Source organism: Macrotis lagotis, chromosome X (genome assembly GCF_037893015.1).
Source record: "Macrotis lagotis isolate mMagLag1 chromosome X, bilby.v1.9.chrom.fasta, whole genome shotgun sequence".
Classification (NCBI taxonomy): domain Eukaryota; kingdom Metazoa; phylum Chordata; class Mammalia; order Peramelemorphia; family Peramelidae; genus Macrotis; species Macrotis lagotis.
Window position 1 is genome coordinate 539,334,438 of NC_133666.1, and position 22,399 is coordinate 539,356,836.

General features: G+C 33.1%; 1 protein-coding gene across 1 annotated transcript in view; it reads right to left on the minus strand.

Moving 5' to 3' along the window:
* MMP16 (matrix metallopeptidase 16) overlaps positions 1 to 22,399 on the minus strand; it is a 395,619-nt gene that overhangs the window by 13,486 nt on the left and 359,734 nt on the right. The window contains exons 8-9 of the mRNA XM_074199650.1: positions 12,057 to 12,207; positions 6,783 to 6,898 (exon numbers count right to left, since the gene is read on the minus strand). Of these exons, the coding sequence (XP_074055751.1) occupies positions 6,783 to 6,898; positions 12,057 to 12,207 (267 nt within the window). The remainder of the gene's footprint in view (positions 1 to 6,782; positions 6,899 to 12,056; positions 12,208 to 22,399) is intronic.

Below are 22,399 nucleotides of genomic sequence, written 5' to 3' on the forward strand. Positions count from 1 at the left end.
AACAAACTTTTATTTACAGAGGTATCCATAGCTTCTTTAGAAAGACAAATTAGCTATCCATTCAATAGAGAAAAGCACTTAGAATATTCATGGGTAGGGAAAATGGGAGATGGGCTCAAGCTGAAGATGATGAGTATGACTCAGACTCATAGATAGATGGGGATAATGAGTTTGAAAAACCTTTTCTCCACAATACTATAATTTTTTTTTTTAATCTTAAAACTAGTCCCTCAAATGCCTTCTGTTGAACTGATATGCAAAGTTTCCTCTCAGTTCTATAGCTTGACTGTATGGTAAATTATCACTTTGAATATAGTTTTATATTGGTTCTTTACTTGGAGATAAAAATGAAGGAACTGAAATAAATTGCATGCTCAAACAATTCACTCATGGTTTTTGCACCAAAAAAATTTGAATAATTCTGAAGAGTGCAAGAAGTGAATTTTTGATGTCTGAATGTCTCTAATATTTTGTTAAGGAATATAGTTGAGCATGCTAAAAACTGAACCACAAATTCAGATCTCTAAATTCTGATGATCACTCCTTTCAGTCCCACATGAATCTGGCATAATGCTTTAGCTCTAAACACAGTTTTGCAATTGGAACAACTTGCCAAATGAAAACAGGTGTATGCAGTCATTTTTTTTTTTCTGTAGGGAACTGGTACTTGATCATTTTAATGAAATCCAATGTAATTACCCTACAAGCTTAGATGAAGAAATACTGAGTCCCTGCCAAATAACAAAACATTAGACAATCCCAATTGAAAAATGGCATCAATCCAGAATAAAACAAACCTATAAAATAGGTGAACTTACTCTTTCAGTTTGTTAACTGAAAATAAACAACTGGAAGTTTTCCAATCTTTGTCTTCAGTTAATACTCAAAAGGTAACAGGTGAGCATGAAACCAAAAGTTATGCAAAGCTTTATTTCAGAGCTAATTGTAGAGCCTTGCATATCGATAGTTTTTATAGGTACTTCATTGTAACAAATTCTATAGGGCATTTTTATTTTTGTAGATTATTATTTCATAATCATATATATGTGTATATATGTATATACATATATACATACACACACACACACACACACACACAGCTAGTTAGTTGGAATTACAATCCAAGTTATGCTGCATTAACACCAGAAATGAAATGTTTCAAACTTGGTAGCAGAAAGAGATGATATAAACTTTGTTTTTGTTTCATTCCTATTTTAAATGTTATTTGGTTTTGTTTTGAGAGAGTCTACAACTTCATTATTTTCTTACTATCAACTCAAGAATTTGCAATATTTAAAGCATAAATATATGAAATGATTTTTCATAAAACTGAAGATCTGAACCATGAAGAATACTTCAAAGACAAGATTCAGGAAGAACTCTGCTCCTTATTATATTGGCAACCAAGTATTTTAGAAATTGTTTTATGAATTGGGACCAGAAGAAAAAAGTATATGTAAAGAATGATATACTGTAGAGAATTTGTTGTAATCTGATCACGGGGCCACTACTAGAATAAGTTACTTTGAAAATGTGGAAATAACTTTGATATATAGGAACTTTGTTGCAGAACATCTTAACATTCTCCACATTTCTAAAAAATGAAAAGTCACCTTTATAACAGTAGTCCTAATTAATTAGTAGGTATCTGAGACAGAATTTGAGCTCATATTTTCCTAAAGTTAATAAAAATGTTCTGATAGCCTAGTTCTGTGAAGTGAATTGTCATTTAAAAAACAATTCCTTAGATGGATGAAATAGAAATTTGGAATTACCAATGCTTTCTACCTTCGCAAATAATTTATGTAATTCAGTAATTACTTAATGCTGACCAACTACTATCCAGAGTGGAGGGTGTTAAATGCTAAGCAAATGAAGACAAAGTGAAAAAAAAGCTTTTCCTCTAAAAGAGCTTATTTCATTGGGGGGTTGTACCACAAAGAGGGAAAACATGAGAGAAATTCATTTAATCAGAGAAGTAAATGAAATTTTATTTGAATGGTGTAGAGAGCACCAATGAGAACGAAAACTTAGGGAAAATAAGCTTTAAGTTAAACTTTAAAGGAGCCTAAGAATTCTAAAAAGTAAAAAAAAATCTGCGGAAATTGAATATAGAAAGTTAGTCTTTTGTTTTTGTATGCCTAGGGGTCTGCAAGCTTACTGTTTTCACTTAAAAAATACTTTGCTGCTTTGAACCAATTTGAATTTTCCTTCTCCTGTTTCCTATGACTTTCTGTTAGGAAAGCTAAGGAGAAAAAATATATTTAATAAATAAAGAATGACACAAGAGGACAAAATGATAGGTTCATGACTACTATTCTAATATCTTCCCTGATTATCATCACTATTCAATTTGTGTTGCCTTATTTCTAATGTATTTGTTTATTCTTGCTTAATAGTGTAAATTTTCAAAAATTCACTGATCATCCTTTTTTTTTTTTGGTCAGTAAGTCAATTAGCAACTGTTAAGTACCTACTCTTATAACAGACACTCTGCAAAGATCTGGGGATATAATAAAAGAAAAAAAGAAAACCTCAAGGTTCCTAATCTGAGGGAGGAGCTCAAAATCTGTCTCCACATATTGCAAACTTATGTCCACGTGGATTTTTCTCTCAATTGTCCCTGGATGGCAAAGACCGATGGCAAAGATTAGAATTCATAAGAGATGTTCTATATAAATATGGCTAACTGAAAAGATTTCTGAAGTAACCAAAGTGTTATGAATTGAATTTGTAGCTAAAAGAGCTGGGTGAGATAGCACATGGAGAAGATGACAATGAAGAAGGAAACCAATCTCAACCAAACAGTATTCTAGACCCAACAAAATGATACTAGAAAGGAGGGGGAAGGGAGTAAATTGTTCTATTTAAGTTCAAAAGGTGGGAGTACAGATAAAGAATGGGGATTTTGACAGTACTGGCAGTCTTGGCATGAGTTTGTATAAAAAAGATAAACTCTGGAAGAAGTGGGATTCACCCTCAAGTGATCCCTGAGTGAATGGCTGTTAGTATTGATGTTGAAGAGAAAATTCTACATAAATGAGTTGTACTAGACAACCTCTGAGATTCCTTCCAAATGAAACTCCGTAGTTTTAGTTAGATCAATGAACCAAATGTGTTTCAGGCTAATAACAGGCATTAAGTTGATACATTAGATAAAGCATTGGGTGGGCCTGGAGTGAGGAAGATCTGAGTTCATATTTGACCTCATACACTTAATAACTGGGTGACCCTGATTACCCATTTACTTAATTCATGATCTTTACCTTCAAAATGTAGATAAAAATAGCTTTTACCTCTTAGAGTTGTTATGATGACAAAATGAGATAATAATAATAAGGTACTTTGCAAAGAAAGTACTGTATAAATACTAGTAATTATTTTGATGGGTTTAGATTGTGTTAGCAAAAAGTATGCATAGAATTCATGGTAAGTGGTAGTTCTGCTTTTAATGTAATCTGTACTGGTCAGACATTATCTGAAGCATTGCATAAAATTCTGTTCAAATTTTAAAGGATTTTAACCAAGTGAAAGTCAACAAGGTAGATTTGCTACAAAGATTATATTGGGCCATTTGGCCAGGGACAAGTTGCTTAACATCTCAGCAATAAAGGTCTTTCTCTGAAAGTCACCAACATGCTTCATTTCTGCTAAAGGTTTTATCCACACCAGGAGTTCTTAGGTTTACACAAAAAACAAAACAAAAAACCCAAAAGGAGAACTCTTCTAGAAAATGGCAACTAGGGGTGGCTAGGTGGCACAGTGGATAGAGCACCGGCCCTGGAGTCAGGAGTACCTCAGTTCAAATCCAGCTTCAGACCCTTAATAATTACCTAGCTGTGTGGCCTTGGGCAAGCCACTTAACCCCATTGCCTTGCCAAAAAAAAATCCCTAAAAAGGAAAAGAAAATGCAACTAGGGGTCTGAAATTTATGTATTCTAACAATGATGGAAGGAACAGGAAATATTTAACTTGAAGAAAAAACTCAAGGGAGATTTGATAGTTATCTTCAAATATTAGACAAAACTAGGTGAAATAGGTAGAAGTTAAAGGGAGGCAGTTTGAATACACAAAAACGAAATAACTTCCTAACACTTAAGTTATTCACTAATTTCATAGCTATCTTTAAATGTTATCTAGACAGTTTGTTAGTCTTGGTCTTAGAGTCAGGAAAACCTGAGTTTTTAAAACAGATGTTAACTAACTGTTTAACTCTGGACAACTCAATAAACTCTCATCTTTAGTTGCTTTTTTTTTTTTTTTTAGGTTTTTGCAAGGAAAATGCGGTTAAGTGGCTTGCCCAAGGCCACACAGCTAGGCAATTATTAAGTGTTTGAGACTAGATTTGAACCCAGGTACTCCTGACTCCAAGGCCGGTGCTTTATCCACTATGCCACCTAGCTGCCCCTTCAGTTGCTTCTTCAGAAAAATGGTGATGATAAGGGTACTGTGTTGTGAAGATCAAATGAGATAACAAAGATAAGGAGAGCTATCATTTATGATGAACTTATTACGTATGCTATTATGCTAAGGCACTATGCTAAGAACTTTTACAAATATTATCTTATTTGATCCTTATCAAAACCCAATAAAATAGGTGCCGTTCTTATCCGTTTTTTTACCTTTAAGGAAACTGAAGTAAACACAGGTTAAGGAACTTGCCAGGATCACACATTACTATTTGGGATCATATTTGTTCTAAGGTCTTCCACTAACACTTAGCTATCACTAAATCATGTAAAACTAAAAACTTTTATTACTATATATTTTGTTGTTATTATTATTAATTATTATTTTATACTTTATCATTCTTGGTCATCTAAAAGAGGGTGGTAATTCTCTTTCAGGGTGATATATAAGAAATCTATATAAATGATACCCTTATTAGAAAACTCTTTGGTTTCTTTGAACTCTAAGGTCATATGTTTCAATCAATATTTAATATTGCTTGACAGTGAAATTTTATTGTTTCTGAGAAATCTTTTTAAACCAAAGAGGGGAAAACATTAATTTATATAGTACTTGTTCTTTTCTCTCAAAATCAAGTGTAAGGAAGAAATTCTATAATTACAAGTAAAACAAAAGAAGATAGAAAAACAGGAGCCAAGCTGTTGACCAAAAAATGAATTCATAGAGTAAATTAAGTTCAGGCATCCTCATGTTACTATTGATTGGGCAAATGGGATAAAATCCATGATTATTAAGATATTCCAAAACCTCCTCCTGAAACTTTTTAAAGGTAGGTCTATGATTATAGATTGCTTCAAATAATGTTAAGCTTTTTTATGTTAGTTTTTCTAAATTGATATGCTAGTTTATCCTTTCTGTTTTATTTTTATTTTTATTTTTTTGGTAACTAAAAGACCTGAGTGAGATAGCACATGGAGAAGATGAGAATGAAGAAGGAAACCAATTTCAGAATGGCAGGTGAGGGGAGTAAATTGTTCTATTTATAAAGTCTAACTCTGAGAGATGTGGAGGGAATGGATACATTGGGAAATATAGGTTATATAAAAACAAGGAGCCCCTTTCTTACCAGTTTAATGATTGTGATTCAGATTCAACAGTACTTTGTACCTTGATGGTAAAATTTGTGGGGTATGGAGAGTTTCTGTAATATTAATTAGGAAAATGCCTCACCTTCAGTTTTCAGTCTTTCCTTATCTCTTCTCTGCCAAAAGCCTAAACTTAAAAATCAATGAGCTATATTTGGTTAGACAATTAATTCAACCCTTAAAAGCTCCTAAATTTTATTGAACTTTGAGTCCCACTTGAAGGATCATATGATTTCATGGATATGTTATGGCCAGTAGGCTGGACTAAGGACTTCTTTCATGGAGTAGTTTTTTTTCCTGTTTTGTTTTTTGTAAATTTTAGAATTTTATTAAATTTGACAAAGAAGTAAGAAATCAGAGTCAGGATTTTAGACTTTAGATCATAATGATTCACCTATTTGCTTTCATGAAATTTATCTTTCAAAAGAGAAGGAAAAATGCTTCTTTCTCCTATTTGGGGCTTCAAGTGAAATCAAATTAGAGAAGTTACAAATAATATTTTGAGTCAGAAAGAGAAATGTATAGTTGTTTATAAATGATGTCATTACAACAAATAAAATAACAAGAGAAGAATTAAAATTTTTAAATAAAATTGTTTTCTCTTTTAATTTAATTTAACTGTAATTGTCTGCCATTTGTTATAAAAAGATTTAAGAAAATGTAGGTACACAGCATGAGGTTGTCTTTTCAGGACAATTTCAATAAATGTGTATCTTAGAAATAAAAACACTCACTGCTGGTTAAAATTTCAGATAAATAAGAATATAAAAAATAATTGGGGAACAGAAGGAAACTTTTTATACAGAGAGTGTTCCAAAAGTCATGGTGTAGTTTTAAGCTACACTATCTTGATAATTAAAAATTACAGTAAGACTGAGACTTTTGGAATTCTCCCTTGTTCTGTTTGTGTGTATGTGCACTGTTTTATATATATATATATATATGTATATATATATACATATATATATATATATACATATATAACATGTATGTGTGTGTCTTGTGTGCGTTAGAAGTACTTTTATATAGCTACAATCACAGACACATAAATAAATGTGTGTCTATTTCCATTTGGCAGAAAAAGCAGATTGAGAGTCAGGCTTTTGAAGGATTATTGAAATGTAATGTATTTTCCCCCGATGGTCTATTTTTCCTCAATTATTTGCTTTAATTCAATGAACTATAAAAAAAGTGTGAGAACTAATTAAATGGAAAGTATAGACATACCATTTTCTTTGTGTACAAAGGCTCCCTGAGGAGATTCTGGGATACCTTTCCATATTGTGATAGGTTTTGGATAGCCAGGGTCCATGGTTTTCATTTCTTCACTATACCTCCAGTACCTAAATTGAAAAAACAAATGACAAGAGGCAAAGTGGATAAGACAAATAATATACAAATATCATTAAAACTTTTATTAGAATTTTAATGATTGTGTTACTGAAGAAGCGTATATAAAATTTATACTGAAATATGATATTAAGTAATAGAATTGCTAGAAAATATGTGGTCATTTAAAAATTAGATATAAGACAAAAGTTTTATACAATTTACCTTATAGAGCAAAATATTCCTTCTTAATTATGAGACAAGTATCTACACAAATAGCTTTCACATGCCACGTCTATAAGAATGAAAAGCCACTATATTATAGGATGATAAACTGAGACTTTGCTATTCTAAGAAATAAGATGATCCAACAATTTCAAAGTATTTTTGATTAAAAATGATATTCATCTCCAGAGAAAGAATTGATGGAATCTGAAAGCAGATCAAAGTAACTGATTTTAACTTTTGTTGGGGTTTCACTTTGTGCTTTTTTCAAAACATTATTAATATGACAATATATTTTGCACAATTGCATATTCATAGTCTACATAAAATTGTTCAGCATCTAAGGGAGGAGGGAAAATTCAAAATTAAGAGAATGATTATTACAATTGCTTTTACATGTAATGTGGAAAACTAAGTAATTATTCAAAGGAAAAATAAATATATAAATAAAAGCAAGGGCAGATAAAAAAGATGGTAAAGTCTTAGATTAAAAATTACAAATCTCAAGATTGACATTAGCTAGGAATACTATGCCTGAAAAAGGTTCAGTTGTTGTTGTTGTTATTGTTGTTTAAAGGAATGCTCTGCGGGAAGAAAATCAAAGATGGATACTTGGGAAAGATAGGTATATAAAAACAAATGGGACTATGAATGATAACAGGAAAAGAACTATTTAATTCTTATTTTTGATTCTTTTTTTTGCCAAGGTAAATGATCTTTGAAAGACATACCCTTCTTTGATTTGACTTCATGGCACATTATGTCTCCCCAGGATCACCGGAAATCTCATCACTTCAAAAACTGACTCACCTTTTGGTGCATTACTTTTTCTACTACCTCAGGTACCTTTCCTTTCTGATTAGAGGACTGGAAGTCGGAGCATTAAACTTTCTTCAAAGCTTTTTTATAGCAGGGGTGGGGAAGATACAACCTATAGGCCATATAAAAGCCCTTGAAATCATTTAGTTAGGTGCTGTCATGGCAATCTCATATGGGACTCAAAATTCAATTAATCTAGGAGCTTTTTAGGGGTGAATTAATTAAATGTTTGATGAAATATCACAGAATAAGGCTTTTTAAATTCATAATTTTGTTTGGTTCACAATTGATATTATGAATATCTAAATGGCCCTTGGCAGAAAAAAAAATAAGTTTCCCACTCCTGCTCTATAGGAAAACTCAAAACTTTCTAGTGAACTATTTTCCATCAGCAGCTCTGGTTGAATTTACCAACTCTTCTGCTTTTCATCTTCCTTTTGTGTATAGGTTCCCCTCATAGATAGGAATATGATAGATAGATAGATAGGAATATGAAACCCAAAGTAAGGGTATCATAAAGAACTCAACCTTGTTGATCTCACACCAGATTCAGAACAAGGTATAATTTAGTGTATTTAAAATGTCACATGCAATAGTTGAGTCAATTTCGAAGACCTTTCTCAGACCACCAAGAACAAGGGAAGTGCAATAGGACTGGAGAAATAATAAATGTTGAAGTGATTTTTTTTAAAGGTAGAATAGACTCTTCAAAAAATAGGTGAGTGATGTTGACTTTGATTCCTGAGCAAATTATATATTTATGATGATGCTTGTCCTTCGTTCTTTTTTAATTTTCTTTTTAAATTTATTTTATTTTTATTTAAGGTAATAGGGCTAAGAATGACTTGCCCAAGGCCACAAAGCCAGGCAATTATTAAGTCTGAGCCGGAATTGAACTCAGGTCCTCCTGACTCTGGGTTGGTACTCCATCCACTGTGCCACCCAGCTGCTCTCTTGTCCTTTGTTCTTGAAGAAGATCATAACATCAGGGCAGTGATGCAATGACAAGCAAGTGAATTGGATTTAAGCGAGGGGGTCCTGTGCTAAGTCACCAGCTTTACTTTCTCCTCCAGGGCCATCTTGGTTCAGTGGCCAGATATGAATCAAGACAGCTGGAGAAAGCCCTGGATGCAAGGCAGAGTGAAGTGACTTGTCTAAGGTCACACAACTAATAAATGTCTGAGGTTGGATATGAACTCAGGTCTTCCTGGCTTCAGGGACAGTGCTCTATCCATTGAGCCATCTAGCTGTCATTTTATGGATTATGGATTATGGATTTCATGGATTAATTAAAATCTAGAAAAAGAATGCCAAACAAAGGTCAGCATGACTTCATTTCCCTTTTTGATGGGAATATTAGACTGGGGATTAAAAATGGACTATTGTAAATAGAATTTATATGGAATCCTGCAAAGTATCTGATTTTAGTTATCTTTGTCTAAAAAAAGTGAAAGATTTGACAATAATAATAGTAATGATAACCATGATAAAGATGGATTTGAAACTGAATCATTTACCAAGTAAAAGGAGTAAGATTATTGAAAGACAGTGTAGTGCAATTGAAAGTTGTCTGAATTTGGAATCTAAGGATTTGGGTTTGAATCCTGACATGAAAACACTGATTAGCTGCAAAGACTCTGGGAAATCTCTATGATCCAGATAGGATAATCCCTATGATCTTTTCTTAATTTTAATAACTTGTCATATTATTTTCATTTTTAAATTCTGCATGTATGTTTTTAAGTGGAAATAAAGTCAAATAGATGTAAACAGAATTTCAAAAGACAAATATTATGTTCAAAGTTCTACTATTTAATTGAGATATGTTTTAAAAAGTCAACGGAATCTCTGATCAATGCAAGATCTGATCTCAATAGTAGCAGTTCAAGAAACAAAAACTATAGCTCCATAAATATGAAAAAAATCTAAATATTCACTCCACCCCCTAGTTACTGAAAAATACTTAGAAATTTGTCCAGGTCTACACCGTGCATTGATTTTTGCTAGCTAAACATATGCTATATTTAACATATACACTGAACCCATGGGTTTCAGAAAAATAATGAGAAAATCATGACATTTTTGTATATGTGGATAGTCATTCTCCCTTTGTACCCAAGTGATAATTTTAATCACGATCTAAAACATTTCATTTAAAATTCTGATGTGCATGCTAAGTAATTCACACAAGTATGGTCCCTTTCTCAATAGGAGTTCATATTGTTCTCTCAGAGATCCCTCAAATCTTTTTCATTTTACCCCTTTCTAGCAAGGATCCAACACATTACTGCACCTAGTCCTGAATGGGCACAGTTATACAATTAAAATCAGCAGGGGAATTAAAGTCTAACAATCCATTAAGGGGGGAAACATTATAAATAATATGTCCTAAGAAGCTTAGTGGGATATGGATTTACTCCCACTGGTGGTCAATATCTAGTTATAGCACAATTATCTCGGCAAGGCTTATTATGTTCCTCATTCTTCTACATCCATACTGTATTGCACTTATATCCTGCTGAGCATCATTATAAGTCTTATGGCTTTAAGTAGCAACTACCCCATCAATAGAAGTTTCTTTGGATAGTTCTTTCATTTTAATGCTTTACTAAGTACATTTTTATCAAGGTCTTGATTTGAAGCCTATGATTTAATATCTCTTAAGTTTTTTTCCACTGTTGAGTAAAGTTGGATTTCTACTTATTTTCTTAGGAATATAAAAGTACAAAACAAGTAACTCAGAGGAAATTTTGAAATAAACTTTCTGAATTATAGGAGACAAATTACAAGATTAAAAAAAAAGTTCTCAATAGAGTTTGACTTTTTTCCCAATCACTTGCAGTTTGAAAAGGAATTCTGTTTCAAGCATCAAGGAATATTATTTAGCTATTTATTCTTTCCTCATATAATAATTTTTAATCAATGAATTATTTTCACCAGGAAGTCATGCTTTCTTACATAAATGCAGAACTGACCCTGGATCAATAAGGATTTAATTCCAAATTATTACATTTCACTCAAATGACAAAAACATGTTTACTTAGGTCTATCAAGTAGAAGTAATTAAGAGAAATATGGAAAAGCACATTCATAATAATTTAACAGTTTTTTTAAAATAGAAAATGTTCTCTGCCTAAAAGTAATTTACTCAGCCCAGACTTCTTGTTTGTGAACCTGTATGTATATCAAGTTAGCAAATTTTTATAACTTAGAACAGACTTGTATCTTAAGAGTTCATTATGTCTTTTGTAACAAAGGTCCAGAGAAAGTAAGTGATTTCCTCAAGGTAGGAACAGAACAAGAAAGCTAGCTTCCTATTTGTCAAGCTATTTTGAATGTTATGACCATGAATTAGTCTAAGTAGAATTTTAAAAACCTCAAATTTAGATTTGGAAAGGTTCTTAGAAATCATTTTGTCCAAATCCTATATTTTAGAGATGTTCCTAGGGGAAGGGAAGTGATATTCTCAAAGAAGTAATGTCTAATAAATAATTTTTTCTTCATAAGCACAATATTGGAAATAACATAAAGGGAAAAAACAAATGGCAAGCCATATAAAGGAATGCAGCACTAAAGGAAAATCATATTAAAAGTTAAAAGAACCTTTTATGATAATGTTTAGATTGGCATAGTCTTACTGCCTGTAAGTAAATTAATAGCACTTTATGGAAAAAGAGATCATCATTTTTTTTTGAATTCATTAGTCTTCCTAAGAAATATGTACAAAGTTATAAAAAAACTGAGTACAAAACCCAAAAATATGTATCTATAAGAGATTTTATTAAATGAGAAACTCATATATGGATTAAACATAATCATTTTTCATGTTAATGAATCTTCAGATCCAACCAAAATGAAAACCATAATGAAATAACATTCACTTGATAGTCTTAGAATTTAAATTTGGCATTCTTTGGAAAATTATTTTGAAATATCTTTGAATGAAACATCTCTCTCAAATTTTATGTAACTTTTTATGGTTTACATAAGCATAACCAGGTTCCTAATAATGAGTATGTGTATGCAACTATATATATGCAAGTAAATAGAAGAAAAAAAATTCTTCAAAATTCTTCAAATATTACTTAAAGGTGGAGATGGAATAAATTATGAGAAATATATACCTACCTATCACCCTTGAAGAAGTAGGTCTTCCCCACATCTTCCCACCAAATGGCAGAATCAATGCCATGAGGAGGAATTCCATTTCCAAGAGTTATTAAGTCATGTGGATAACCTGGTTGAAGAGTGGTATCCTTGAACACCCAGTATTTGTTACCTGTGCAAAATATAAATATTAATTTAAGAATTTATAATTATATATATATATATCATATTTTTAAAAATGTGATATAAAGCATTTTATATATCTTTGGAATATATCAATAAATAACCTTTAGGATGAATCATTTTCTTTTGTTAGATTCTTTGATTTAATTGGTATTGGATACTCTTGATATGGTCATTTCCTTTCAACAATACTGATCAATTTATACAAAATGACGAGTTTAACAGAATTTCTTGCACACCATGAAAAGTAATTACTTCCCCAAGGTCACATACCTAGAGTGTATTATATTTAAAGTTTGAACTAGATCTTCCTGTCTCCAAGGCTGATAGTCTGCTAGGCTGTGCTACCAATTTAGGTAGCACAAAAGAACAATATATTTGCAGGTAAAAAGAACATAGAACTTAACACTTTCAATCTATAGACATAGAAATTGAAGTACAAAGAGGTTATATTGCTCGTCCAAGGTAACATGGAAGAAGATAACCAAGAGTCTAAAAACAAAAAAGTTTGCATTATGTGAGAATGTTTGAATATTTATAGACACATATTTAATCAAATCATTGCATAAAATTCCTTTTCATTCATTAGAGTAGGTTTTACTAAAAGTAAGTGTGGTAAATTGAAAAATTGATGTGATTTTCAGTCAGAAGATCTGGGTTCAAATTTCAGTTCTGTTATTGGGACATTGGACAATTCACTGTTTCTCACTGGGTCTAGGTTCTTCATCAGGAAAAATTATGAAAAAAAAATTAAAGAGGGTGAGATAGAAGATTCCTAATATTCCATAAGGTCTAGGCTTATGATAACATTTTAATGCAACAAATTTAAAATTATTTAAAGATTTAATTTTAAAATAATTAAAACTTTTAAACCATTAATTTTGATTCAAAATTGGAACCATAAGCATATCAAATTTCTAGTGAATACTGACAAGGGATTATTAAAATATTCACTTTATCCAGGTTCCCTAGTTTTCTGAATAATGGTGATGATATTAATTCAAATTTGTAGAACATTTTAAAATAAATAGAACATTTTCTTTCAAATAATTCTGTAGTGCATAAAAACAGAGGAAAAAATCAGTAATGAAGCCTATGGTCTAAATTTTATATACAAAATTATAAAATATGACTAACAAGAAGGATGGACAATTTGAATTCACTGATTCATTAACATTTGTTAGGATGAGACCCATGCCTGGAATATGACATGCATTCAAAACTGAATGGAGCAAAGGAGGGCTCTAGTATCCTTATAAACTAAGAAGAGATGTTCATGTGAGAGAATACAGAAAGCAGAGGGGAAAATCATGGAGGCATATTTAGAGTGAACATCTGTAGAGGCAAAAAACATAAGTAATACTGATGTTGAAATATATTATAGACTACAAGGAAATAAAGAAGGGTCAATTTAGAAAAGAGTGTCACAATGGCATAATATAGTTACAAGGGACTTCAACTCTTCAACTACCTGCTGGAAATCTCTCTGCAAAAACAGAACAGGTGAAAATTTTTTTAAATCTTGCCTTAGTTTGGGGTGGCTAGGTGGCACAGTAGAGAGAGCACCGGCCCTAGAGTCAGGAGTACCTGAGTTCAAATCCAGCCTCAGACACTTAATAATTACCTAGCTCTGTGGCTTTGGGCAAGTTACTTAACCCCACTGCCTTGCCAAAAAAAATAAATCTTGCCTTAGTTTATCATTCAAAAGCCACAAAGAGAAATTATAATTGGAATTTGATTCTTGCCAACAAGAAGATGGTGAATATAGGAGAAGAAATTATGAAAGTCATGGAAGAAAAATAACAGAAGTTAAGGATTTCTTAAATGAAAGAGGAAAACTGGAAATATTTTGACATGCAGTCTAGTTCTCGAGACACCAGGTTCCAAAGAGTAAAATCAGAATAAGTTGTATCTCATGAACTATAGGGAAAAATTAGAAGGAAGAGCTATAAATAGTAATTGACATAGATTAAGACAACAATTAAATTAAAACTGTAAAAGACATACAAACATGGACAAAGGAAATAAGGACATCTGACAGACTTCAAAATATGTATTATCCTCTGATAAGACTGGTGTAGGAAGCACAAAAGCAAGTACTTAAAAAGTAGTTAAAACAAATAAAGAAAGCTTGGGCAAAATTAGCTCTAACAACAGAGGAAGGGAAGAGTCATTTAATTTTTTTTTGCTTCTTTTAAATCTGTTGATGAGGATTTTAAATTTTTACATGAAGAAAATGTAGTAGACATCTATGTAGAATTTAACAAGTCATTCTATTTGTGTTTGTGTGTTTGTGTGTATGTGTGTGTGTGTGTGTGTGTGTGTGTGTGTGGTAATTGGGTTATAGTGATTTGCCCAGGGTCACACAGGTAGTGTCCATTGTCTGAGACTAGATTTAAACTCAGATGCTCCTGACTCCAGGATTGATGTTGCATCCTCTTTACCACTTATCTGCCCCTCTCATGTTATTCTTGGGAAAAGTTGAAGAGATGCCAACCCCAAAACATGATAATAATGTAATCATATACATGTTATTCTTTGATCCTGTTTCTTCATCAATAAAATCATAAGAATACTAACATGTATTCAAATCAATTTGCAAACTTGGAGATGCTACATAAATTCCAGATGTTATTCAGAAAATCATAAGATTTGAGTTAGAAGCAAACAATTATTCCAACCTATGTAAAGAAGGAATTCCCATATTCTCTTCTTGAAGATTGCTGAGAAAAAAATCCATCATCACTTGAGGAAGTTCATTACAATTTTAGAAATTGGACAATTTAGGACATTTTTCCTGACATTAAATCTAATTTCTCAGGGGTTTCTTCAGAAACCCATTGCTTCTGGTTTTTCCCTTGTAGTATCAAAGAGATGAAATCTAATTTCTCTTTCACAAGACAGATTTTCAAATACTTGAATATTATTATTATATACTCAAGCTAAATATACCTAGTTTCTTGACCTGATCTTAATATGGCATGGACTCAAGGCCTTTCATCATTCATCTTGTCCTATCATTGTATTTTGTAAACCGTGGCACCCAGAATTGATCTCAATAACTCAATATATGTTCTGGTTAAGGGCAGAATAGAAAGGAATGATCTCTTTTCAGAATCTGGGAATTATTTCTTTCTTAATGTAGCCAGAGAAGATTAGATTTCATTTTATTGCCCCATCACACTACTATCTCATGTTCAGCTTTCACAATACCAAAAAACCCAGATGTTATTAAAATTGTTATCTAATCCTAACTCTCTCATTCTGTATTTCTTCAGTTGATTTCTAAATATAAGCATAAAACTTTACATGTATTCCTGTAAAATTTCAAATTATTAGATGTCAGATTATCTAGCCAGTCAGATCTTTTTGGATCTTGCCTGTCATGCAATGTGTTATTAAACTTTATAAACTTCTTCTATTCAACATATTTGATGAACATTCCATCTATTCTGCTATTCAAATCATTGTAAAAGAAGTCAAACAACATAAGGTCAAGCACTATTCCCTGGAACAGTCAATAGGAGATGTTCTGCCAGGTTGACATTGAAACATGAATGATAACCCATTGTGTCTGACCATTCAATGTGCCTTGGATCCATCTAATTATATTATTATCTAAGCCACATGTCTCAACAGTGTGTAAGAATAGCATGGGTTGTGTTAAAAAATGTTTTGGTAAAATTTATTAAATTATAGTGTTACAATAGCATTTCCTTAATTCAATTATTTGATAACACCATCAAAAAGGAAAATAGATTTAGTTTGGCATGGCCTTCTCTTGGTGAAGACTTACTGACTCTATGTATTCATTGTTCCCTTTTCTTTATATTCACCAACCATCAATTTAATGAACCATTCTCAATTTCTCTAGCAACCAAATTGATACTCACTGACTTAAAATTTACAGACTTTGTTCCCTTGATTTTTAAAAAATAATATAAACATGCTCCTTTCTCCAGATCAGTTGTATTTTCTTCATTCTCCATGATCTTTCAAAGACCACTGATGTATCTAAGCCATTTCATTTGCCAAGACGAAGTTCATCCACTCACTTATATGGATTACTGATTTAGATAGGAACAAAATAAAACTATATAATGAGTTTAGACTAAAGATTAGGCATGGTTTTTGCTTCCCTGAATTTATAATGTAAGATCTAATCCTTTTCAATATAAAATAGATGATAAAGGAGTAAAATTCAGTTATGTAATGATATCACCTTTGAGTAAATATGACATAACTAAATGTCATGCTGGCGGAATTTAATTTATCATATTTAACTGTGTATGGAATGATCATGTCACAAGTACAAATCTACACTGTAGTAATATTTTGTATAAATATTTTATAAGAAAACTTAACTTCACCCCAAAGCTCTAATATCATGTGTATGCCAGACTCAGTGGGATGGAAAATCTAGAAATCTTCTTAAGAGTTTATTATGTTTTAGTTACCCATCTGTGGTATTCAATAAGAGAAGTTATTATTATTATCATTTAAGAAAGGAAGGTTTGATCTGCTGACCTGTAAGCTTGTGATTTACAGTATGCTTTCCTTTTATCACATTCTTCATTAGAGAAGAGTATATAGTTTCAATCCCTCCCAAGCTGGTTTTACAGAATAAATCTTTTATCAGCTTCTCTCAGCTGGTTGTCACTAATTTTCAAGCAGAGAGACTCTATCATGCACTAGCATACCCATTCTTGTTCTTCTTTGGTAAATCGTAGCATCATCCATTCTTTCTAAGGAAACCACCCTATGCTTTCTCCCCAGTCTGACTGTCAAGTTTTTTTTTTTAGGCATACAGACTGCCTGTGGTGTATTGGCTTTAGAAAATGTTCATACAGTCTCAGTCTATATATTTTCCAGGGTGTCAGCAGGAGGGGAAAGATGTGAGAACAAATGAGAATTACTGTTCCTCTAGGAAATTCCTGTCATTCTACCTGTTTTGTTTTGTTTCCATGTTCTCAGGAGGAGCATTCCTATAGTGGAAGCCCAGTATTTCCTTTCAATGAAGGGAGAAAAACAATTCTGCATTTTCTTTTAGAGTGACAGAATATTTCTACAAAATATTTCTACCAATAGGACTTCTTCCCTTAATAGCAGAAACCAAGAGTCTGAAAATTTCCAATAATCCTTTGTTAAATAGGGTTTTTTAATCAGAAAAACTCATCAGACATACATACACTCCAGGAAAAAATATTTTAGCAGTTATGCATATTATAAGGCATAAGAGAAGAAGCAAATGACCATTTAAGTATTTATAGTGTAAAACGTTTTTATAAAATTAAGTTGACAATAATTATGAAATATACATTTAATTTCCCAAGAGGAAATAAAGAGAAAAAAGAATACAACAGCAATTAAAAGATTCTTTTTGTGCCCTGATGAGGTTAGATTAAGCTTTCATTTACAAGGTTGAATAGACTTGATGTTCTTTTAAAAAAATGAAACATATTTTAAGTGGCAGACTTTTTTTTAAATAAGGGCAAAAGGGGTGGCTAGGTGGTGCAGTAGATAGAGCACCAGTCATGGAGTCAGGAGTACCTGAGTTCAAATCTGACCTCAGACACTTAATAATTACCTAGCTGTGTGGCCTTGGGCAAGCCACTTAATCCCATTTGCCTTACAAAAAAACCTTAAAAAATGAGCAAATAAGATGCATTTTAAACAGTAACTTTTTTATCTCACAAATTGTCATTAAATAGGTATTATATAGTCTCTCAATGAACAGACAATATAATTTTCTCCACCTCAGTTTTGTTCCTTGATTTTATTTCTTTTTTAAAAACAATTAATTTTTTTAACTAAGGCAATTGCATTAAATGACTTGCCTAATGTCACACACCTGGGTAATTATTAAGTATATGGGTTCAAACTCAGGTCCTCCTGATCCAGGACCAGTGCTCAATCCATTTCGCCACCTAGATGCCTTCTTGATTTTATTTCTTTTGGACATTCTGGACCAATATTATACTGGGTCAGACTTCATGCTGTAGTTTACTGAATGAAGATAATTGCTCATGTACTATGAGGCGTGTAAAAATGGCAATGAGCAAAGCATAAACAATGAATCAGTTCTTTAAAGAGTTAAAGAACCTAGGTGTCTTAAAAAATTAAAAACTCATAATGATCTTAGAGATTATCCAATTAAATAACATATTTGAAGAAGATTTCTGGTTGAATGAAGAATAACTGAATAATATCTTTATTTTACAAATGAAAAACTGAAGGACAGAGAGGTTAAACTTACCAAGATATACTGCCATTTATTATCTGAAGTAAAACTATCAGACAGGTTTCCTCAGTCCTGGACTAGTGACTAGTGTATGCACTCTCCACTACTCTGTCATTGGAGTATGATTACACCTTCTCAGGCAGTATCATTGCCTTTAGTATCCACCTTCTCCAAAATTTCCTGTTCACAACTCATATTTCCCATCTTGCCATTACATTGCCAAAGAATGTATAGAGGGAAGGATCTTTCTGATGTTCATTACATTAAATCTAACTTCATCTGTTTAACCTTTAATGCCAGTTCTCCATCAATTTGTACCTGAGTACATTTCACCAATATCATTACTCATGAATTCCTAACTACTCACAAATAATTCTGCTCATTCTGCTACTTAAAGGAAATTGCTCAGTTTCTGTTTTAGAATTCTTTTCAATATAATTTCCAAATTCTTCTTATTCATCTCCCTCTTCAAAGTCCAGTTCTTCTAGACTACAATTCATAATTAATGCCATCCAACTTTATTCAATACTAACTCTGAGTTCCTTCAGCACATATATTTTGTTGTATTTAATTATCATCCATTAGTCAATTGTTCTACAAGTGATCCTAAATGTTTACATATTCTCACGTATATTACAACCTTCTTGGGGGCAGAAGTTTCAACATATTATATTACTCTGTCATACTTAAGTATAGAGTTATACGTATGAAGGTAATCCAATAAATGTTTAGTGATGTCTTCTTGCTGTAATAGTTATCATTTATTATGATAGTGAAGTCTAGTGGGCATTTGAAAAAGAACCTTACCCACTGGGTTACTACTTTAATTATCTATTATATTGACATTAAACACTGGGTATGCCAATGAACACACTTGTTTTATGATAACTGAAATAAATATACATTGATTAAACTTTAAGAACATAGTTCTTCCAGAAAGAACTCTTATGAAAAAAATCTGTCTTAAAAGCCAGTTTCCTAGAGAACTTTTATCTGTTTTTTAAATTTATTTATTTTTATTTTTGTGCAAATGATTTTTTATACATTACTAAAATATTCTTGTTTAAGAGTAAACAGAATACCCTCTCTTCCTCCCAAATATAGATCCTCATGATAAATAAAGTAAAGAGAAAAAATGTGCTTCAGTCTATGTTCCAACACTACCAGCTCTGTCTCTGGTGGATCACATTCTTTAGGATAAGTCCATCACAAAATCTACTTCCATATTTTTCTACCATTGCTGCTGCTGATCACAACTCCCTCCATTCAGACCTCTCCACTACCATGTAATATATTTTCTCTCTCCTTTCACTATGTCCCTCTTTTAACATGTGCTGTAGGGTAGCTGAGTGGCACAGTGGACTGATCAAACCTGGGGCTAAGAGGCCCTGAGTACACATACCACCTAAGGCTTAGCAACCACCTGGCCCCGTGGTCCCAGACAGACCACCCAATCCAAGCACCTTGCAAGAAGTAAAAAAAGAAAATGTTTTATATCTGACCACTCTCCCCCCATGGTCCATCCTCTCCTCCATCACTCACATTCCCCCCCTTCCCCTTGAACCCCTTCTCTCCTTTTTACTCTAGATGTCTATACGCCATTGAGGATAAATGCTGTTTCCTCTCCTAGACACCTCTGATAAGAGCAAAGGTTCCCTCATTCCCTCTCACTTTCCCCCCTTCCAAATCATTGCAAAAGCTCATTGCGATAAAAAATTGTATTATATGAAATATCTTAGCTTATTCCACCTCTCTTTTCTCTTACTCCCATTACATTTCCCTTTTAGCCATTGACTCCATTTTTACAATCTATTATATCTTCAAATTCAGCTCTCTCCTGTGCTTCATCTATAAAAGCTCCTTCTACCTGCTCTATTAATAGAGAAATTTTATATGAATATTATCAGTGTCATTTTTCTATGCAGGAATACATGCAGTTCACCATCATTAAGTCCCTCATATTTTACCCTTCTCCTCCACTCTCTATGCTTTACCTGTATTTGAAAGTTATTTCAAAAGGAACAATTGAAATTCCCCTGGTTCATTGAAAGTCCATCTTTTCCCCTGGAAGGGGATGTTCAGTGTTGCTGGGTAGTTGATTATTGTTTGTATTCCAAGCTCTTTTGCCTTCTGGAATATTATATTCCAAGCCCTACGAGTCCTTAATGTAGTTGCTGCTAAATCCTGTGTAATCCTGATTGCAGGTCCACAATATATGAATTGTGTTCTTCTGCCTGCTTGTAATATTTTCTCTTTGACTTGGGAGTTCTGGAACTTGGCTATAATATTCCTGGGGGTAATTTTTTTTTTTTGGATCTCTTTCTGGGGGAGATTGGTGGATTCTCTCAGTTTCTACTTTGCCTTCTGCTTCTAGGATATCAGGGCAATTTTCCTGTAGGAACTCTTTAAAAATGAGGTCAAGGCTCTTTTCCTGATCATGACTTTCAGGTACCACAATAATTTTTAAATTATCTTTCCTGAATTTGTTTTCCAGATCAATTGTTTTTTCAATGAGATGCTTCACATTTTCTTCTAATTTTTCATTCTTTTGGTGTCAAAGTATTGTTTCTTGACTGCTTGTAAGTCATCAGCTTCCTTTATCTCCCTTTTACATCTAAAGGATTTGTTCTTCTCAGAGAGCTTTCTTATCTCTTTTTCCATCTGGCCAGTTCTGCTTTTTAAATCATTCTTCTCCTCAATAACTTTTTGAACTGTTTTATCCATTCTGCTGATGTTTAACATGCTATTTTCTTCAGCATTTTTTTGGATTTCCTTGACGAAGCTGCTGACTTCTTTTTCAGGTTTTTCCTGCATCTCTCTCATTTCTTTTCCCAACTTTTCTTCTATCTTTTGATTTTCAAAATCTTTTTTGAGTTCTGTCATAGCCTGAGCCTAATTTCTGTTTTTCTTGGAGTCTTTATATGTAGGAGCTTGTACTTCCTCATCTTCAGATTGAATATTTTATCTTTCTTGGGATCATAGACAATGTATTTCTCAATGGTGTTCCTCTTTTTTCTCTGTTACTCATTTCTCCAGCCTGTGCCTGGTTTTGGGGTGCTCCCTGAGCTTTTGAGTATTATTGGGACACTGCCCCTCAACAAGGATCTCAGTGTATGAAGCTCTGACTGTTCTCCTCATCTGTGAATGACCACAAGAACACCCCTCTGCCATGGGGCTGAGGTGGGGTGGCTGTTCTATGGGGGGGGCCTAGACTGTGATCAGGATCTGAATGTGGTCAGGGCCCCAGAGTCCTGTTCCAGGGACAGAGGACAGACCTCTGAAAATCTCCCTCTACTCCGCTACCTTCGATGGACTGAGCACTCAAGGCTCAGTTGCTGGGGGGCTCCTGTTTACAGGCTCCATGCCTGCTTCCCTTTCCTGGATCTGGGTTGCTGTGTGCCTGTGCTGCTGAGCTGCTGAGCTGACCACACTGACTGAGGCAACTGCCCTGAGGGCCTGGGCTTCCTGAGCTCACTCTGGCAGAGGTCGCCTCTACCAATCCTCCAATCTGTACCCGGTGCAACCAGGGTAGTAGGTCAGGAAACTGTCCCAGCTGCCATGATCCTTGGATCCCAGGCACCCTGGGGCTGCCTCCAGGAGGCTGAAGTTTCTTCACTCTGGTGGGTCGCCCCTCTAATCCCATGGAGTGGAGCCTTTCCACTATTTTCCAGGTTACCTTGGTCCGGAGAATTGCCTCACTGGATCTTTCTGTGGGTTCTGCCTCTCAAAAATTTAGTTCAAGTCATAATTTTAATATTTTTGAAATATTATGGAGAAAACGACTAGGAGAGGCTCTTCTCCTGTCTCCATCTTGGCTCTACCTCCAAGAATTAGAGAGAACTCATCTCTCTGGCATTGTCTTAAAATGTATTACTAAATTCACCTGAATAAACCTATACCTTTAAAATCCATATGGTTTCTGTTAACAATATGATTTCAT